Source organism: Coffea arabica, chromosome 3e (assembly GCF_036785885.1).
Source record: "Coffea arabica cultivar ET-39 chromosome 3e, Coffea Arabica ET-39 HiFi, whole genome shotgun sequence".
In the NCBI taxonomy this organism is placed as follows: Eukaryota; Viridiplantae; Streptophyta; class Magnoliopsida; order Gentianales; family Rubiaceae; genus Coffea; species Coffea arabica.
The window spans coordinates 7822654-7844905 of NC_092315.1; the positions used below are offsets into that span (position 1 = coordinate 7822654).

General features: G+C 39.5%; 1 protein-coding gene and 1 non-coding gene across 2 annotated transcripts; one reads left to right on the top strand and one right to left on the bottom strand.

Moving 5' to 3' along the window:
• Positions 1 to 346: 346 nt before the first annotated feature.
• Positions 347 to 14750, top strand: LOC113737263 (UPF0481 protein At3g47200-like). The gene is made up of 3 exons (XM_072083678.1): positions 347 to 421; positions 13077 to 13705; positions 14109 to 14750. Exons 2-3 carry the CDS (start codon positions 13082 to 13084, stop codon positions 14748 to 14750), a joined length of 1266 nt encoding a protein of 421 aa, XP_071939779.1. The 5' UTR covers positions 347 to 421; positions 13077 to 13081.
• On the bottom strand, positions 3404 to 3510 carry LOC113738321 (small nucleolar RNA R71). The gene has a single exon (XR_003460107.2). It is a non-coding gene; the product is annotated as a small nucleolar RNA R71 (small nucleolar RNA).
• Positions 14751 to 22252: the final 7502 nt, after the last annotated feature.

Genomic DNA, 22252 nt, shown 5'->3' on the forward strand with positions numbered 1-22252 from the left:
CTAACCTCCTAATTGGAAGAAACTCAAACTGCTGGTTCCAAGAAAGTGCACAAGCAAGTTATTTACGTAGTAATTGCTCTTGTATTACAATTGTCTACCTTTCATACGACTCTTGACTTAGTTGGTGAGGACATTAGTCAGGAGACCGAAATATCCCCGGTTAAGCTCTAGCGAAGCGCCAAGCTGGTGAAAAGGTCTGATGTGCAACTGTCGGAGTTTCAATTGTGCTGCTAGCTCCGGTCCCTCTTTTCTCGCATCATTTTCTGATTAGAAACTGTAGCCAATTTCTTAATGTGCTGTGAAGTTTCTTATCCCCTGACAGATATTATTGGAGAGGATCAGAGGAGGGGTCAACGAACATTCTTGGAATTCAACTTCAAACATCAGACCCCGGCACTTTTCTAGTCTCCTTCTTCCTGAGGTGAAATTCCTTGTCTTTCTCAGTTTCTGCTCTAATTCTGCTGCATTTTTTCAACCATTTGTGACAACAACATCTTCACTTTGAATTAACCTCTTCTTCTGTATTTTTAGCCTAGTATATGTGCTAAATGTCTTTTAACCCAAGTGTTTCATCAGTTAGGAATCGCTTCCGGTTTAACCATAGTAGTAGCCAAATAAGTTAGTCAACTTATCCATCTCAAGAATTGGTGATCTTCTGATCTGAAGCATGATCGCTCCTTTATAAAAATGCTTGATTCATGATTTTATACAAGGATAATAATAGTTAACAGGCCGAAGCAGTACTTGATTAGTTACTCTGATTAGCCTCATCGAGCTCCAAACTCTATATATCAAAGCCAAAGTGAAGTACTTGACTCTTAGACTTGATTCAGCCCAGCTCTATCTGTAATCAGTTAATGATAAGTGAAGCGTGTTATTGATTCTGTTGAACTGTAATCTCCTTGTTTTAGCATAACTTGTGGATCTTCTGCTATAAGCATAATTGGGTCAAAGTGGGCACCAATGAAATTGTTTGAGAGCTAAATTTGCCAAACAGGAAACCTCTGGCAACTTAGGAAATAAAGGAATAGTGAATCAATATGGTAAAGTGAAAGAGAAATTTAGTCCGTTTTAACAGCCCAAAAAGGAATTAGCTTAGTTCTACCAGCGGGGTTGGGGAGATGTAATTAGGGGGCACTTTGCCAAGCCCTGTAGGCTGAACGCCAGACATCAAACTAACAATGCAATTGTTGCCTCTTTGTAGTTAGACATTTGCAAAGAGATGAGCTATATCCCAATCATATTTCTTTCTCTTTTGCCTTGAACTAATGATATGGTGTTAATTGTTAGTAATTTTATTGTTAATTCTCCTCTTTATCCTTGCCAAATATTGCTTTAATTGTCAATATATATTTATATTTGGTATTTGGATATAATTTCAGAAAGTGGAGCAGAAAAGTGCTAAAAGGGGACCTTCTTGAGAAGATTTCTCCACACGTGAGAAACTTTCCACAATCAGCCCAAATTGTGCAAACCAACGGAATTGCTGATGAAGAGTTGCCTTCCTATTATTAAGTCCTGGCAAGTCCACTAACAATAAGAAATCAAAAGGAGACAATTCTGCGGGGACCACGTAACATTGATTTAGAAAATGTGTTCTTCTTTTGGGAGATGTACTCATTAGCCATAGGTGGACTTTGATGATGAAAGTAGCTTTTCTATTTGCTTCCTACGTAACTAGTTCTCTTATGAAACTAGTGCGGAGGAGAATTAGAGGGAGAAGCTTCATAAGACATTAGACTAGTTTTAGTTTTCTCTCCAGGAAGCTCCGTAGGAGGATAGAGGTAGTTTTTGGTTTTCAGAGGAGGAGTTCTTCCTTCCTTGTTGTGTGGTGTGCAACTTTTCTTAAAAGAGTCTAGCGAGACTCAAGTTTCTTCCTAAATTCTTAATTAGTTATTTATGTATTTGATTCCATTTAAATTGCGTGAGAATTTTATCATGAGGCGTGGCTAATCTTCTCCTCTAGTCAAGGATCAACGCGAAGACGCAGTCCCAAATATCTGTGAGATCTAATTAATTTTACGTGTTCCTTAATTTATTAATATTTGCATGTTTTCTATTTTAATTTCCATGGGATTATTTTGTTAATTGGATATCAAGGGCCCGATGTGCAATTTGACTTATTAATCTCTTGTCAAATTAATCAATTAAATCCGTAATTGTTTAGTTGATTAATATTAGTGACAACTAGTATTTTCACATACTACGGGGACATGCAATCTGATTTAAATAACCCTCGTAGCGTGTTATTAATTTGGGTTAGGCTTTTCTAGTTTTTAATGCAATTAGGAAATTAATTCCTACGGTCGTACCTAGGAGTATTTCCTGGTTAGGGGTAATCAACGGTCGTACCTTGGTTATCAATAAATTAAGGAAAAACTGGTCGTTAGAGTTTATCGGCGACTATAACTAACCTGTTAATAAAATTAAGTGAACCTTCTTTGCATCAATGATCGGATGAATGGACTGTGTCTGCGTAGTTGTATCCTTGGCTAGAATTTATTTATCATTTATTTAATTGCTATTTACAATTGTATTAATTAATTATTTATTTTTGGTTAAATTATTTAATTATTTTTAGTTAAATTGTTTAATTATTTTTAGTTTATTTCTGATAAAAATCCCCCGTGTCCCGAACTTGAAAGGAATCAAATTTTTCCCAGTCCCTGTGGATTCGACCCTACTCACTACTATACATAGAAAATTTATTTTTCTCGAGTAGGTATTTATTATTGCACAGGCTCGACACCTGTCAATTTTTGGCGCCGTTGCCGGGGACTGGCGTTAATCATTTGTTTCTTTTTAAGTTCATTTTTTTCTGGTATTTTTCTAGTTTATGCCTCGCTCTTCTCGGACAGGCGAATTAATTTTCGACCCTGAAGTAGAGAAGACCGCGCGTAGAACGAGGAAAGAAACCAGGCGGCTCAGGGAGGAGCAATACGATATTGCACCTCAGGAACTTGATCCATAGGTTGAGCCGACAAATTTGTCTGGTGACAATTCAAGTGATTCAGACCAAGAGGAAGTCACTATGGCAAATGCACGAACACTAAGGGAGTTGGCTGCTCCTGATTTAAATCAGCAACCCTTGTGCATTACTTTTCCACATTTAAATGATGACACTCCCTTTGAACTAAAATCTGGTCTAATTCATCTCTTGCCATCTTTTCATGATCTACCAGGTGAGGAGCCTTACAAGCACTTACAAGAGTTTGACGTCGTTTGTAACAGTATGAAACCTCCGGGAATTACTGAAGAGCAAATAAAGATGAGGGCCTTCCCCTTCTCTTTGAAGGACTCCGCGAAAGACTGGCTCTACTACCTACCGCCTGGTAGTATCACCACTTGGGACCAATTGAAGAAAAAATTCTTGCACAAGTACTTTCCGGCATCTCGAGCTGCAAGCCTGAGGAAGGAGATATGTGGCATCAAACAACACCCAAGCGAGTCTCTCTATGAGTACTGGGAGAGGTTTAAGAAACTGTGCACCAAATGCCCTCAACATCAGATAAGTGAGCAACTGCTCATCCAATATTTCTATGAGGGATTACTTTTCAGGGACAGAAGTATAATCGATACTGCAAGTGGAGGAGCGTTGGTGAACAAAACTCCTCGAGGAGCCTGGGAGTTGATTGAAGGGATGGGTGAGACCTCACAGCAGTTTGGTTCAAGAGAGGACATCCCGACGCGTAGGGTGAATGAGGTAGAAACATCCTCTATTCAACAGCAACTCTCCGAATTGACATCTTTTGTGCTACAACTAGCTGTGGGGAATACATCGCAAGCCAAAGTGTGCGGGGTATGCACTGCCGTGGGTCATCCTACGGAAATGTGTCCATTGGTTCAAGAAGAAACTGCTGAACAGGTGAACATGGCTGGCCACGCGCCCGCACCAAGAAAGCCGTACGACCTATACTCAAGTACCTACAATCCTGGTTGGAGGGATCACCCCAACCTTAGTTATGGAGGAAATAGGCAGTCTAACTTTGTGCCAAATAGACAGCAAGGACACCAACAGCAGTACCATCATCGCCCACCACCACCACCACCACTTTCAAACTCAAGTCCGTCCATGGAAGAGATGATGAAGCAATTACTTGCTAATCAACAAAAGACGGATTCAGACTTGCAAAGCATGAGGAATCAACTGGGACATGTGCAATCATTGCAAAATCAAATGAATCAAATGGCTATAACAATCAACCGGTTGGAGTCCCAAATTCAAGGAAAGTTGCCATCTCAACCTGAGGCAAATCCAAAGAATGTAAGCGCAATGACCTTAAGGAGTGGTAAGGAAGTTCAAGGACCCGAACCGGTGATTCCTAAAGACAAGGACGAGGAACGGATTGAGAAAGAATTGGAAGAGGAGGGCACAGACAACAAAAATGCAAAGGTACTCTCGAACCCAATTCCTACAACTAAAACTAATCCATCTCCCTTTCCTAGCAGGTTAGAGAAACCAAAGAAGCAAGACAAGGAAAAAGAGGTCTTGGAGATCTTTCGCAAGGTGGAGATCAACATACCCCTGCTGGATGCGATTAAACAAGTACCCAGGTACGCAAAATTTTTGAGGGACTTGTGTGCCAACCGCAAGCGGTTGAAGGGGGATGAACGAGTTATAGTTGGGGAGAATGTTTCAGCAATTCTACAAAGGAAACTTTCACCAAAATGCGGAGATCCAGGTATGTTTACTATTCCTTGTAGGATAGGTAATACTTTGATTGGAAAGGCCATGTTAGACCTAGCAGCCTCGATTAATGTCATGCCAAAGTCCATTTATGCTTCATTGAACTTAGGCCCTTTGAAAGAGACTGGGATAATAATCCAATTAGCTGACAGGACCAATGCATACCCTGACGGGTTGATTGAAGATGTTTTGGTAAAAATTAATGAATTGGTTTTTCCAGCTGATTTTTATGTGCTCGACATGGAGGATGAACACTCCCGTGATCCGTCACCTTTGTTGTTAGGTAGACCCTTTTTGAGCACAGCCCGAACCAAAATTGATGTTAATAAGGGTACTTTGTCTATGGAATTTGATGGTGAGATTGTTCACTTTAACATCTTTGAGACCATGAAATATCCATCCGATTCAAATATTGGCTCTGTTTTCTCGATAAATGTTATTGACCCTGCTATACAGGAGGTTTTTGAAATTGAAGGCAGGGATGAACTAGAGGTCGTCCTGACCAGGCACTTTGAGTCCGAAACAACCTCTAGGGTAGAATTGAGTGAAGAACTTAAATGCGTGATTGGATCGTTGCAAACGTTACCAACCACGAAGACAAGGTATGATCTTGCACCGATTTTCATACCCGAGCCTCATCAAAGGTTACTTCCATCTGTGGTGCAGGCACCTGTCTTGGAACTAAAACCACTGCCGAAACACCTACAGTATGTATACTTAGGTGAAGGGGAGACACTTCCAGTGATCATCTCCGCGGGTTTATCAAAGGTTCAAGAAGAGAAACTACTTCGAGTTCTTAGGGAACATAAGCAGGCGATAGGATGGACCATCGCCGACATCAAGGGAATTAGCCCCGCGGTGTGTATGCACCGAATTCGACTCGAGGAGAATGCTAAACCCGTACGGCAAGCTCAACGGAGATTAAATCCTCTCATGATGGAGGTCGTAAAGAAAGAGATTTTAAAACTGCTGGACGTTGTAATTATATTTGCAATATCAGATAGCCCGTGGGTAAGTCCAGTACAGGTGGTCCCGAAGAAGGCAGGGGTGACAGTGGAATCAAACCAAGAGGGTGAGCTCGTACCAATTCGAAAGCCCACCGGATGGCGACAGTGTATCGATTACCGAAAGCTAAATGCCGTCACGAAAAAGGACCATTTCCCCCTCCCTTTCATTGACCAGATGGTGGAGCGATTAGCATGTCGAGCTTACTATTGTATCTTGGATGGATTTTCAGGTTATTTTCAAATTGCCATCGCACCCGAGGACCAAGAGAAGACTACTTTCACCTGCCCATTTGAAACATTTGCATACCGAATGATGCCATTTGGATTGTGTAATGCACCTGCTACCTTTCAAAGATGCATGGTAAGTATCTTTTCAGAATATGTTGAGAAAATTATTGAGGTTTTCATGGACGATTTCAGTGTATATGGTGAAAGTTTTGAAAATTGTCTAGATAATCTGAAATTGATCTTAGTAAGGTGTATAGAAACTAATCTCGTGCTTAATTGGGAAAAATGTCATTTTATGGTTGAACACGGGATAGTTTTGGGTCATGTAGTATCATCTACAGGTATTGAGGTTGATAAGGCAAAAATAGATGTTATATCTACTTTACCTTACCCCGCGAGTGTGCGGGAAGTTCGTTCCTTCTTGGGTCACGCAGGTTTCTATAGAAGGTTCATCAAGGATTTCTCGAAAATTGGAGCACCCTTGTTCCAACTTTTGCAAAAAGATCTATCCTTCGAATTTGATGAAACATGTAAGGGGGCATTTAATAAATTAAAGGAGTTATTGATCACCTCACCTATTATCCAACCCCCTGACTGGAACCTCCCATTCGAGATCATGTGCGACGCCAGTGACTATGCAGTTGGTGCGGTATTGGGTCAAAGAGTAGGAAAAGCAGCTCATGCTATTTACTACGCATCTCGAGCCTTGAACGGAGCTCAATTGAACTATTCAACCACCGAAAAGGAGCTTTTAGCAGTTATTTTTGCCTTAGAAAAATTTCGGTCTTATTTACTTGGTGCTAAAGTTATTATTTTTTCTGATCATGCAGATTTGCGGTATCTGTTGACCAAAAAAGAGGCAAAACTGCGATTGATACGGTGGATATTGTTGCTACAGGAGTTCAACCTGGAGATCCGAGATAAGAAAGGGGCGGAGAATCTGGTAGCAGATCACTTGAGTCGAGTACAAGTCGTCGAAGATGACATCCCATTGAGAGAAGCATTCCCCGAGGAGCATTTATTTTCTATTAACTCATATTTGCCTTGGTATGCAGATATTGTTAATTTTCTAGTCACTGACAAATTTCCTACAGGATGACCTAAGGCAAAGAGAGACAAGTTGAGGAGCGATGCAAAGTTCTACATTTGGGATGATCCTTACCTCTGGAAGCGGGGTGCTGATCAAATCATCCGTAGATGTGTAAGTGAAGTTGAATTTCAATCTATTCTAGCCTATTGTCACTCTTTTGCATGTGGAGGTCACTTTGGACCGAAGAGAACGGCTCGTAAGGTGCTAGAGAGTGGATTCTATTGGCCAACTCTATTCAAGGATGCCTACTCATTTTGTAAGTCATGTGATAAGTGTCAAAGAGTGGGTAATATCTCTCGTAGGGATCAAATGACTCAAACTCCAATGATTTTTGTTGAAATTTTTGACGTTTGGGGCATTGATTTTATGGGTCCTTTTTCTTCTTCCTTTGGTTTTTTGTATATATTGCTTGCTGTAGATTATGTTTCGAAATGGGTAGAAGCAAAGGCCACCCGCACTAATGATTCCAAAGTGGTTGCAGAATTCGTTAAGTCTAATATTTTTGTTCGCTTTGGGATGCCGCGAGCAATTGTAAGTGATCGGGGTACTCATTTCTGCAACAAAAAGATCGCTGCAATTTTTAGGAGATATGGTGTCTTGCACAAAGTCTCTACATCATACCATCCTCAGACAAATGGTCAGGCGGAAGCATCGAACCGAGAGATCAAATCAATTCTAGAAAAGATGGTCCGACCCGATAGGAAGGATTGGAGTGTGAGACTAGATGATGCACTATGGGCATATAGGACGGCATATAAGACACCCATTGGCATGTCCCCTTACCGATTGGTATTTGGAAAGCCATGTCATCTCCCGGTCGAGTTTGAGCATAGAGCATTTTGGGCGGTCAAACAATGCAACATGGATATCGAGGAAGGCGGAATTCAAAGAAAGTTACAATTACTAGAGTTGGAAGAAATTCGAAATGAAGCATACGAGAATGCAGTGATCTATAAGGAGAAGAATCGGATCTTTCATGACCAACAGATCTCTAGGAAGACATTCGTCTGCGGACAAAAAGTTTTACTATACCACTCCAAATTGAAACTATTTCCAGGTAAATTACGTTCTCGTTGGATTGGCCCTTTTGTTGTGACTAATGTCTTTCATTATGGTGCAGTAGAGATCCAAAGTTTGAAAACGGAGAAGAAATTTGTGGTGAATGGTCATCGTCTCAAGCCGTATTATGAAGGATTTCCAATTGAACGGGTGGAGATGATGCAACTGGAAGACCCGATTTGCTTAGTTTAAGCAAATTCTGGACTCCGTCTAGCCAAAGACGTTAAAGAAAGGCGCTTTTGGGAGGCAACCCAATTTTTGATTCTGTTGGTTTTTGTTGTGCGATTCGTTAAATATGTCGTTTCTCATCTGGGTATTGCTTAAATTTGATATTTTTCTCTACTATGATCAGGACAGGTGATCATGGCGTGCCCATGCGAAGAGGGCACGCATTAAAGTTCCAACTTCAAGGTTTTGGAAAAGTGACCAAATGAGGCAAAAAAGGCGAAATTTGATCAAAGATCTCAATACCTCAAATTCAGTAATTGTAGTTTTTGATGCATTAAAGAGGTTTAGAATGCATGTTTAGATCATTTTACATGTGTGTGAATGGTTTATTTTGACATAGAAATGATCTATGATGCATTTTGGGAAATTGGGGTATCATTTGTAATTATTCCAAAGTTGAATTTCTGCTAAATTTTGCAGCAGAAAACGCGTTTTTTAATGAAACGCGCCACTGAATCGCGTTTTCATAGAATCGTGTTTTCAAATCTGCGCCTATAATTAAGAAAACGCGCCTTAAAAACGTGACAGAAAGTCGCGTTTTCTACCAAGTCGCGTTTTCCAGCCTGTTCAGAAACCAAAAACGCGTCTTCAAATACGCGACTTAAAGTCGCGTTTTTTCACGTAGTCGCGTTTTCAATGCTGCAAATTTGGTGAAGAAACGCGACTTCACAAAACGCACCTTGAGGCGCGTTTTCTTGAGCCGCGTTTTCTGAGCACAATGATACGACCTCGGATCCTTTTAAAAACGAAGGCTTGGATCACTTTTCAACTTTACTTTTCTTCATATTGGCTTGTTTTTAGTAAGTTTTAGTTCTTCGATTAATGTTTGTGTGTTTTGTAGGTGGCAATGGCAAGAGTTCATGCAAATGATCTCAATTGCAAGGGTGTTTATATTAAGGCAAAAAGGGAGTTTTCATGTTCAATTGCTGCATTTCATGCATTTAAAGTGTTTCATGTTTAAGTTATATTCATGCATGATCATATTAAATTTGAATTTTATTCAAAGAACATGAAGTAGGTTGAATGTGGAAGGTTGGCCATAAATCCGGATTCTGTCCAGAATGCTCGAAAAAAAAAAAATTTGTATTCTTTCTTTCCTTCTTTTCTTTTTTTTTTTTCTTCTTTTCTTCCCCGCTGCTTGCCCTTTTTCCCCCTTTTCTTTTCTTCTTCATTCGCCGCCTCCAGAAGCTCCGCTGACCCACGACAGTCGCGGCAACTGGCTCGCGCGCCGCTCCTCCCTGCCGCTCGTCGACGCTGCCCACGCCGGACACCGCTGCCGCAACCGCCGCCCACCACCAGCTCATCTGACCTCCTTCACCCTTGCCATAGCCACCGCCTCCAAGATCCGCCTGAAGCCCCGAAAGCCGCGCACCACCAGATCCAGCTGCCACAAACTCTTCTCTCTCACAGCCACCACCTTCATCGCACCACTGGCTTCGTATGCACGCGCATGCCTCAATCTCTTTCTATTATTTTTTTTCATTTTCTTATTTTATTATTGCAGTATGTTTTTATTATTTTTATTACAGTACGTTTTTGAAAATTTTGCGTGTTTGGACTACCTGACATTTCTATTCCTCCTTAGTTGGGTACTTCTGTGTTACTTTGCTTGTTTCTTTTCACTTTGCTTGATTTTTATTTATTTAGTAGATTGACTTGTGGTTAGTCGTGTGATTTACTTATTCTGCTGTACTTTGTGTCTAACTGTGGGTAATTTGCTACAGTTGTTTGTTCAATTGGGAGGTGCCTTTAACACTTAAATTTCCTTATTAAAGTACATTTCCTTCAATTGCCTTATATGAGAGCCTTTTGTCTGTTTGCATTTCAATTACTACATTGATTGGGGTGATTTTGAGGTGCATTATTATTACATTTGGCTAAGTTTGGAACCACGAGTGTTTATTGATTGCATTTGTTATAAGTATTGAGATATCTGTATAACTTGCGAATGAATGCAGTGTGCATTTTGTTCATTGAATTGATTTTTCATTTGTTAGTGCTTTGAATTTCTTGTTTCCATTATTCGTTAGCAACTGTTGTCTATTGTGGTTTGGAGTGCAATTTGGAAAGAATGGTGAAACCACGATCCCGACTCTTTGACCTCCGCTTCGCCTCCTCCAACTACAGGTGCTAATAGCTGGCACCAGCTTCAGGGGAGTTTCGTTGTCCTTCTTCTTATTTTTACTGTTTCATTATCACATTGAGGGCAATGTGTGATTCAAGTGTGGGGGGGATTTGGGTTTAGTTTTGATTGGTGTTTCTTTAATTTGCTGCCTTTCTTACTAGTGTTTTGATGAATAAATGTGGCATCTCACTCGTCTATTGCTGGTTATGATTTATTCTATGAATTTAGTTTAAGTGGCAAGTAAAAGCATGTTATCTTGATGAATAACATGAGTTTAATGACTTGGTGCAAATTGTGGTTAAATTGTTTAGGCAATATAAATATTTTCCTAGCAATTGTTGTGTGGATTAGGCAATTGTTGATCTTAGTTCTCCATATTAGGAGATGACGTGGGCTATGATCTTTAATTATCTGGTTTTCTGGTGCTTTAATTGTGATTAATAAATGACCATACTCCGCTAGTGTCGTCACCCAGTAACCGGGAGTCTTCACCACAAGTGTCGACTTTCGCGTCAAAAAGTGACTATATATATGAGTAGTTAGTCCTGAAGCTGTGAAGAGTTGAGTAACTGGGCTCTTTCATCTAAAAATGTCAGAGTTCACGTCAAAAGACTTGAATAGCTTGGGACTGAGCATAAAAAAAAAAAAAATAATAATAATAATAAGTAAGTTTATGATCATGTTGGCCTGCCGATCCTTGTTCTTCAATGTTGAGATTTTGATTTTCAGTTGACCCAATTGCTAACTTTTGCTAGTTTAATATTTTGATTTCTTAGACGACTTAGCCATGAATTGGACGAGTCTATGATTTCAGGAGCTAACCGGGAGAAATATGTCTTGACACTTAGCCACTCAAACTTGATTTTGGGATAAGCGTAGCTTGGCAGTAAATGAAATGAGAGTTAGCCATTGTTGAGTTTAGTGTTCCCATGCTTGAGGACAAGCATGATTTAAGTATGGGGGGAATTGATAGGGTGTTAATTGTTAGTAATTTTATTGTTAATTCTCCTCTTTATCCTTGCCAAATATTGCTTTAATTGTCAATATATATTTATATTTGGTATTTGGATATAATTTCAGAAAGTGGAGCAGAAAAGTGCTAAAAGGGGACCTTCTTGAGAAGATTTCTCCACACGTGAGAAACTTTCCACAATCAGCCCAAATTGTGCAAACCAACGGAATTGCTGATGAAGAGTTGCCTTCCTATTATTAAGTCCTGGCAAGTCCACTAACAATAAGAAATCAAAAGGAGACAATTCTGCGGGGACCACGTAACATTGATTTAGAAAATGTGTTCTTCTTTTGGGAGATGTACTCATTAGCCATAGGTGGACTTTGATGATGAAAGTAGCTTTTCTATTTGCTTCCTACGTAACTAGTTCTCTTATGAAACTAGTGCGGAGGAGAATTAGAGGGAGAAGCTTCATAAGACATTAGACTAGTTTTAGTTTTCTCTCCAGGAAGCTCCGTAGGAGGATAGAGGTAGTTTTTGGTTTTCAGAGGAGGAGTTCTTCCTTCCTTGTTGTGTGGTGTGCAACTTTTCTTAAAAGAGTCTAGCGAGACTCAAGTTTCTTCCTAAATTCTTAATTAGTTATTTATGTATTTGATTCCATTTAAATTGCGTGAGAATTTTATCATGAGGCGTGGCTAATCTTCTCCTCTAGTCAAGGATCAACGCGAAGACGCAGTCCCAAATATCTGTGAGATCTAATTAATTTTACGTGTTCCTTAATTTATTAATATTTGCATGTTTTCTATTTTAATTTCCATGGGATTATTTTGTTAATTGGATATCAAGGGCCCGATGTGCAATTTGACTTATTAATCTCTTGTCAAATTAATCAATTAAATCCGTAATTGTTTAGTTGATTAATATTAGTGACAACTAGTATTTTCACATACTACGGGGACATGCAATCTGATTTAAATAACCCTCGTAGCGTGTTATTAATTTGGGTTAGGCTTTTCTAGTTTTTAATGCAATTAGGAAATTAATTCCTACGGTCGTACCAAGGAGTATTTCCTGGTTAGGGGTAATCAACGGTCGTACCTTGGTTATCAATAAATTAAGGAAAAGCTGGTCGTTAGAGTTTATCGGCGACTATAACTAACCTGTTAATAAAATTAAGTGAACCTTCTTTGCATCAATGATCGGATGAATGGACTGTGTCTGCGTAGTTGTATCCTTGGCTAGAATTTATTTATCATTTATTTAATTGCTATTTACAATTGTATTAATTAATTATTTATTTTTGGTTAAATTATTTAATTATTTTTAGTTAAATTGTTTAATTATTTTTAGTTTATTTCTGATAAAAATCCCCCGTGTCCCGAACTTGAAAGGAATCAAATTTTTCCCAGTCCCTGTGGATTCGACCCTACTCACTACTATACACAGAAAATTTATTTTTTTCGAGTAGGTATTTATTATTGCACAGGCTCGACACCTGTCAACTAACTATTGAGTTTAGTTAGTCATGGGCCAAACAATTTCGACCAGTACTTTAAATCCAGAAGTTATTAAGCCAATGCTCCGTCCTGTCGTCACATGCCTTCACTGTCTCCTTTTGGATGTTTGCTAGCTATTGAATCAATGTCTATCAACAACATGCATCTTTTGTTGGTTCCACTGACCGCGGCGTTTTTCTGAAGTAAACATGCAGCTCGGTAGAAGTGCAGATGTCTCCATCACCATTCAAGAAAAGCTGAAATGTGTCATTGCCTCAGAGTTAGGATGCAACATCTTTAGAATACATAGCCAGTTGCGGAAGGTAAATGAGAAAGCTTATGAACCCGAAATCATAGCGATTGGACCATATCATTGCGGAAAACCTGATCTCTCAGGTATGGTGGAGCACAAGTTGGTTTATCTAAAATCATTGCTTGGTCAAAAGATTGAGAAGGTGGCAACATGTGTTGCTGCAGTGAAGCCGCTGGAGGAAAAAGCGCGAAAGTGCTATGCAGAGCCTATAGCCCTTTCATCAGATGAGTTTGTAGAAATGATGGTGTTAGATGGCTGCTTTATCATACAATTGCTGCTTAAGTTCAAGGAAAAGGATTTGATAGATAAAACTGATCCTGTTTTCAGATTGGAGTGGATTCTGAACAGTTTACAGCGCGATTTAATGTTGTTTGAGAATCAGCTTCCCTTCTTCATTCTTTGCAAATTGTATGAAACAATTGAGCTTCCAGACCATGAAAGTGGATTGATCGATCTTGCCTTGAACTTTTTTAGTGATCTTTTACCAGGTCACGGGACAACACCATGGTTCAAAGTCACGGTCGCGGTCGCGGTCGCGGCCCGGAACGTTCCACATCGGTCTCGGTATATCGGTCGCGGTCTCGGTGAGACGCAAATTTTAAAGTATTTAATATTCTAAAAATTGTTAATAATATAAAAAAGTATGCTAAATAAAAATAATTAAAAAAATAGTAAAAGAAACGGCCAAGTCAATCCGTCGCGGTGTGAGTCGGCTGATTTCTCGTCTTGACTCGGGATAACTCGGAGTGACTCGGTGTGACTCGGCCGAGTCAATCCGTCGCGGTGACGACTCGGCCGATTTCTCGGCGAGTCAAGTATTTCGGTATCGTTTCGTCACGGTATCGTATCGGTAGGGGTCGAGACGGTGACGACTCGGCCGAGACTTCGAACTATGGACAACACGCGAAAATGGAAATCCGCAGGACAACATCAAACACTTGCTTGACTTGATACACAGAAATTGGTCTACATCAAAACTCAAGCCCGTAAAAGAAATGACAAGGGGCATTGATCCGCTGATCCGCTGTTCCATGGAACTTTCAGAGGCTGGAATCAAGTTAGAGAAAATTGCTCAAGAGGACATATTTGACATAGAATTTGAAAATGGAACTCTGCGAATCCCCACATTAGCCATCGAAGAGAGAACAGAATCGTTCCTCCGGAACCTGGTTGCCTATGAGCAATATTGTGGGGATGATCAAATCAACATTGTGACAGACTACGTGACGTTCTTGGGTTGCCTCATCAAGTCTGAAAAGGATGTAACAAAACTCTCCCACCATGGAATCATTCATAACTTTGTTGGTGAGAGTGAAGTCATCTCTGAAATGTTTAACAAAATGATTGTCTGCATAGTTGGGCCAAGTAGAAATTTCCATTACGCTGAGATATTCAGTAGAGTGAACACCCATTGTGACAGACGCATGAATCGATGGAGGGCTACGTTAAGGAGAAATTATTGCAACAGTCCTTGGGGAATAATTTCGATTATTGCTGCCTCTTTTCTGCTGCTACTTACTTTGTTACAGACTATATTTTCGATTTTATCTTGTAAGAGCCATTAGTTTGACAAAGACCATATGTTAGCTTGTCGAAGACTATGTATCAAGACATTTGAGTTTCTGTCCTGTTGCAACTTGCGAGCTTTGGATCAAGGACCATTGATTTTCAATGTTGTATATTGTATGGAACTTTGTTTTTGTTTTCCACTAAAACCTTTCTGCTTTACCTTGTCAACTTTCATCATGCCATGTTTATTCAAGAGTCAAATTCAAATCACTAATCATTGTTAGGACCGGGCCAGGAATAGACAAACTCAAGTTAGCACAAAGTAGGCGGTATAACCGACCATATAATAGATAGGCGGTAGATACCAGCCATATAATAATTAGGCGGTAAAACCGACCATATAAAAACGGATAACAAAGCAAATAAAAGACACAGAAGATTTACGTGGTTCGGTCAAATTGACCTGCGTCCACGGGCGAGGGAGGAGCAATATTTCTACTATGAAGAAGAAATACAAAAGACCGTAGGAAAGTGGTTCCTAGGCCAATAAGGCACTTACAAAAGAGTTTAGAAAATATTCCTAAACTCAAAATAAGAGAGCCTAAAATATTTGACTAAATGGGCTAAATGACTCAAGAAGCTAATAGCCCATATAACTCTCTTAAGTGGTGCAAGTTAAATCCTTCAATGGACCCTTCTATTTATAGGCCTCGAGTAGCCGGCTTCTCTTCAGCAGGCTCCGATGTGGGATGAGAAGGAAATGAAAAATTATGCCACAAGTCAAAGCTTGCGGCTCTGACAAAACAACAAATCTCCACCTTGGCATAATTTTGGATTCCACCCAAAAACTGCTCCACCTTCTTCACATAAGCCCTAATGGGCTTAAATCACCAATAATGAACACCAACCAAATCCAAGCACTGCTTGAACTTGTAAACTGGAAGAGGTTTCGTAAACATATCGGCTGGATTGTCCTTAGTATTGATTTTCTGAATAAGGACTTTTCCCTCAGCAATGATATCCCGAATGAAGTGATACTTCACATCAATGTGTTTCGTCCTCTCATGATACATCTGATCTTTAGTCAAGTGTATGGCACTTTGACTATCACAATGAATATCAATAACACCTTGATATAGACTTAGCTCGCTAAATAAACTCTTCAACCACAAGGCTTCTTTGATTGCCTCGGTCACAGCCATATATTCTGCTTCAGTAGTAGACAAAGCTACGACAGGTTGTAGAGTAGCTTTCCAACTAACAGCACAACCGCCAATGCAAAATACATAGCCTGAAAGTGATCTTCTCCTGTCAAGATCCCCAGCGTAGTCTGAGTCTACAAAACCAACCAAAGTGTTATTATTTCTTCCAAACTCCAAACATGCATTTGAAGTACCTCGCAAGTATCTGAGAATCCACTTCACAGCTTGCCAATGTGGTTTACCAGGGCAAGACATATATCTGCTAACAACACTGACTGCTTGTGCAATATCTGGACGAGTACAAACCATTGCATACATAACACTGCCGACTGCACTGGAATAAGGAACCCGTGCCATATAATCTTCCTCTTCATCTGATTTTGGTGATTGAGCAGCAGATAGCCGAAAATGGCTAGCAAGAGGAGTAGATACTGGTTTAGCATCTTTCATGCCAAAACGCTCCAAAACTTTCTCAAGGTAATTTTTCTGGGTCAAGAATAACTTCCCTACTCCTCGATCTCTCTTGATATCCATGCCAAGAATTTTCTTAGCTGCTCCCAAATCTTTCATTTCAAATTCACTATTTAACTGCAGTTTCAAAGTGTGAATTTCTGACAAATTCTTGGCAGCAATGAGCATGTCATCAACATAAAGCAGCAAATAAATGAAAGAACCATCATTTAACTTCCGGAAGTAAACACAACTATCATACATGCTCCTCAAATAACCATGACCCAACATAAAGGAATCAAACCTTTTATACCATTGTTTTGGAGACTGCTTCAATCCATATAAGGATTTCTTCAATAAGCAAACATGGTCTTCCTTACCTTCAATCTCAAAACCCTGGGGTTGTTTCATATAAATTTGTTCTTCAAGTTCGCCTTGTAAGAAAGCTGTCTTAACATCAAGCTGCTCTAACTCCAAATTATACATGGCTACTAAAGCAAGCAAAACACGAATAGAGCTATGTTTAACAACAGGTGAGAATATATCATTAAAATCAACACCTTGTACCTGACTATAGCCCTTTGCAACCAATCGTGCTTTATATCTTGCATCTTCAACCCCTGGAATACCTTCCTTCTTCTTGAAGACCCATTTGCATCCAACAATTTTCTTAGCTGACGGCGGCTTTACAAGAACCCAAGTTTCATTACGATGAAGAGATTCAATTTCTTCATTCATCGCAATCAACCACTTTGCAGAATCATCACAAGAAACTGCTTCTGAATAGGTGGAAGGCTCACCAACTGCATCAGTTTCTTCTGCAATAGACAAAGCATATGCAACTAAATTTGCATATCTTTGTGGTGGTCGAATGTCTCTCCTTTGTCTATCTCTGGCTATGGAATATTCCTTTTCTTCTGAACTATCTTCAACAGTAGACTCAGGTGCATCTACTGGCATTTGTTGAATAGAAGATTTGGTCTGAGAAGGACCAGAACTGCCAATATCAAGCTCCACCTGCTTCTGTGTACTATCAGTAGTACAAGGACTGGAAGACTCCTTCTTGGAAGATAACATAGACAATTCATCAAAAGTAACATCTCTACTGATCACAAATTTTGGAGATTTGGGATCAGGACACCATAATCTGTATCCTTTCACCCCAGAAGCATACCCAAAAAAAAGCACTTTTTAGCCCTAGGCTCCAATTTTCCATCATTCACGTGCATGTATGCTGGACACCCAAAAACTTTTAAATTTGAGTAATCAGCAGGAGTACCTGACCAAACTTTCTCAGGAGTTTTGAAATCAAGAGATGCAGAAGGAGAACGGTTGACAATATAACAGGCCATATTGATCGCCTCTGCCCAAAAGTCGTTTGTCAACCCTGCATTGGAGATCATACATCTTGCTCTCTCCAAAAGAGTTCTGTTCATACGTTCGGCCACACCATTTTGTTGAGGCGTCATCCTGACGGTGTGATGCCGAACAATTCCTTCATTCTTGCAGAATTCATTAAATTCACCTCCACAAAATTTCATGCCATTATCTGTCCTGAGCCGCTTAATGTGTTTTCCTGTTTGCTTCTCAATCAAAACTTTCCATTGCTTGAAAGTTAGGAAAACATCATTTTTATGCTTAAGAAAATATACCCAAACTTTCCTTGAATAATCATCAATGAAAGTCAACATGTACCTGGCACCACCTTTAGAAGGAGCACGAGAAGGCCCCCAGAGGTCTGAATGAATGTAGTCTAAAGTTCCTTTGGTCCTGTGAACTGCCGGCAACTGGAAGCTAACTCTCTTCTGCTTTCCAAAAATGCAATGTTCACAGAGTTCCATCTTTCCAATACTTTGACTACCAAGAAGACCTCGTTTGCATAAGATAGATAAGCCCTTCTCGCTCATGTGCCCCAATCTCATGTGCCATAATTTGGTAAAATCAGAATCAGACAAAGTTGATGTAGAAATAGCAGCAGCACCTGTAACAGTAGATCCCTGCAAAATATATAAAGTACCAGATCTGTGTGCCTTCATAACAACAAGGGCTCCTCGACTGATTTTGAGAACTCCATCTCCACCTGAATACCTGCACCCAATAGACTCAAGAGTGCCTAAAGAGATGAGATTTTTCTTCAAATCTGGAACATGTCTAACATCTGTGAGCGTCCTCACAATACCATCGTACATTTTAATCCGGATTGTGCCTTTGCCAACAACTTTACAAACAGCGTTGTTGCCCATTAAGACAACTCCACCTTCAGTTGATTCATATGTTGAAAACCAGTCCCTATTGGGACACATATGATATGAACAACCCGAATCTAAAATCCACTCATTGTTAGACCTAAAAATATTTTCCGTTGCACAGAAAATGGTTCCATCATTCTCATCAGCTGCTATACTAGCTTCAGCAGATTCAGTATTTTTCTCAACAAATTTCCCTTTTTGCTTTTCTTTATTTTTCAATTTAAAGCAATCAGAGATAACATGGCCCTTCTTTTTACAATAATTGCACACTACATTTTTATGTCTGGACTTGGATCTACTTCTATTTTCTGTGTTTCTCTTTTCAGATCTACCCCGAACAAACAAGCCATCGGCTTGACTCCCACTAGTTTCCCCAGTAATGTCCCTATCTATCTGCTCTTTAGATTTTAATGCAGATTTAATTTCCCGATACGAAATTGTTTCCTTTCCATAAATCATAGTATCGCGGAAATGCTTAAAAGACTGGGGAAGGGAACACAAAAGTAATAGGGCTTGATCTTCATCATCAATTTTCGAATCTATATTCCCCAAATCCATAATAATGGAATCAAATTTATCAAGATGGGAGAGTATAGATATACCTTCAGACATCCGAAGCATGTACAAACTCTGCTTCAAATATAGCCGATTCTCGACTGTCTTCTTCATATACAAGGCTTTCAATTTATCCCACATAGCCTTGGCCGAAGTCTCCGTTGCTACCTCACGCAATACCTCATCGGAGAGATTTAAGATTATGCTGGATCTGGCCTTCTTATCCATATCGGCGAAATCCGCATCCTTTACATCTTCTGGTTTGTTCTCGATTCCGTGAATCGCTAGATCAACTCCGTCTTGAACAAGAATGGCCTCCATCTTGAGCTGCCACATTCCGAAGTTGACATTCCTGTCGAATTTCTCGACAACCGTCTTTGTTATCGTCATTGTTGCCACAAAATCTGTAACGTGAAGTTTGTCTCAAAAAAAAACTGGCCAAACAAATATGCAAGTCTCGTGAGCGGGCCCCACAGGGTGAGCGGACCCCACGAGATAAGCGGGCCCCACGGGATGAACGGACCCCACAAGGTGAGCGGACCCCACGGATGAACGGACCCCACAGGATGAGTGGGCCCCACAGGATGGACGGACCCCACCAGATGAACGGGCCCCACCAGATGAACCTGTCTTGCAAAATATAACAACCAGCTCTGATACCAGTTTGTTAGGACCGGGCCAGAAATAGACAAACTCAAGTTAGCACAAAGTAGGCGGTATAACCGACCATATAATAGATAGGCGGTAGATACCAGCCATATAATAATTAGGCGGTAAAACCGACCATATAAAAACGGATAACAAAGCAAATAAAAGACACAGAAGATTTACGTGGTTCGGTCAAATTGACCTGCGTCCACGGGCGAGGGAGGAGCAATATTTCTACTATGAAGAAGAAATACAAAAGACCGTAGGAAAGTGGTTCCTAGGCCAATAAGGCACTTACAAAAGAGTTTAGAAAATATTCCTAAACTCAAAATAAGAGAGCCTAAAATATTTGACTAAATGGGCTAAATGACTCAAGAAGCTAATAGCCCATATAACTCTCTTAAGTGGTGCAAGTTAAATCCTTCAATGGACCCTTCTATTTATAGGCCTCGAGTAGCCGGCTTCTCTTCAGCAGGCTCCGATGTGGGATGAGAAGGAAATGAAAAATTATGCCACAAGTCAAAGCTTGCGGCTCTGACAAAACAACAATCATAAATCAAAATTTCAAAAGCATCTTGAATTTTTTATGCAAAGTGTTCGATTTCTGGGCTTTTAGTCAGGTTCTTTTTTCACTTTCAATGCGATTACCAAATTAAGGGTCAATCGTATGCTAGAGTCTGACATTTTTCCAACTTTCTGTGGCAAATGGTTAACTTGAGCAAAAATCCTTTACTACATGAAAGACTATACTTGAGGCGTAGCTATCTCAGAAAATTGGTTTGTAATTTCCTTTCAAGCATTGGATCAAGGTCCTATGATTCTGCAAGGTGTACGTGTTTTCAGGAGGTATTGTTTTGGTATTAGAATTTCCCCAAAATGCAATTATAAATTTACTTCAAATACTTTCCACTCTAAACCCAATTTTCTACTATCCTTTTATCATCTCGTAAAAAACTATGCTGCTATAATTTATTCCTTACTGGTATATATCAGTCCAGTTTTTTTTTCAAAGTATCAGAAGCAAATGTATTGAAGCACGATGTATCTTCTTTATGTTATGCAATTTCCTCACACTTACGTCCACTTGCACCCTCGCACAGCATAAGTTCCTCTGTCTGTGCATTTGTGTCACTTTACCAATAACTTGGCCTCTAAATGCATGAAAAATGTATCTTAATGGGTATATGAATTGTACCTTAAACCTTCATTTTCTCACGGAAATACCCCTTCATTCCAAATCATGGTTTGTACATGTCTGAAGACATGAACTTGAACACAACAGTCAAATTGTGTCAATATAACGATTGATTGGTATTCGTTTTTGTTGAACTTGTTTCACGGTGGCCGGATATACCACAGAAAGGATTAGGTAGCAATTTGATTAAACCTCCTTGAATGGATACCTGAATAGTTTGCAGATCGACTGGATGTTGTTTGAAAATCACCTTCCCGTCTTCAATGGATGGCTGAGTCAAAGCTAAACTATTTGAATGGTCTCTGGGGTATAATTTCGATTCTTGCTGCCTCTCTTCTGCTGCTACTTTTGTTACAGACAATATTTTCGATTTTATCTTGGAAGAGCCATTAGTTTGACAAAGACCATCAGTTTAGTTTGTCGAAGATTTTTTTTTTTTTTTTTAACAAAAAAAATTGCTTTGATTGTCTTATTTAAATACCCCAAAACCAAACACGCTACACAAAAGATTAGGTAGCAATTTGAATAAATCTATTTGATGTTGTTGGAAATTCACCTTTCTCCTTAATTCTCTGCCAATTGTATGACGCTACTGGGCTTCGATATAAAGATAGTGGATCCATTGATCTTTCCACGGGACCTTTCAAGTGATCTTCCGCCAGGTGCAGGGACAGGATGTGAAAATGAAAGTTAATTCACATGATAACCTCACACATTTGCCTGACTTAATTCACAGAAATTGGTCGAGTTTGAAGCTCAAGCCCAATAAAGATGTAACAAGGAGCACAGGAGGAGATTTGCCTTTGATATCCACTGTTCAACAGAACTTGCGAGGCTGGAAAACTTAGGTCCCATTTGAATTGCTATTTTCTAGAGTTTTTATAAAATATAAATGTATTATAACGATTTGATGTATATGAGATAAAAAAATAATTAAAAAATATGTTCACAGAAAATGTAATTTTTTTCTTTTAGTAGAAAACTATATAATCCAAGACAAGCGCAATTTATTTTATATAACTGAAATTGTATCTCAAATGCGGATCAGATCACATCAGGTAGATCCTATCTGAAGTATTAATTTCAATTTATTTGATTTTGAAATTAATGGCTGAAATCAAACTTTTAAGTTAATGTAAGCTGGCAAGAGCCATTAGTTTTACAAGATGAAGTCATATTTGAGCCAAGTCTTGGGTGACCTTTATTTATCAAACAAAAAAGAACTAAATGTCTTGTGGCTTTAAAACGAAATAACTATC

Bases quoted from the DNA above. Each gene is read 5' to 3' on its own strand.
- LOC113737263 (XM_072083678.1), top strand. From the start codon at position 13,082: ATGCAGCTCGGTAGAAGTGCAGATGTCTCCATCACCATTCAAGAAAAG. The intron at 13,706-14,108 runs GTCGCGGTCGCG...GGAAATCCGCAG, and splicing joins CACCATGGTTCAAAGTCACG to GACAACATCAAACACTTGCT.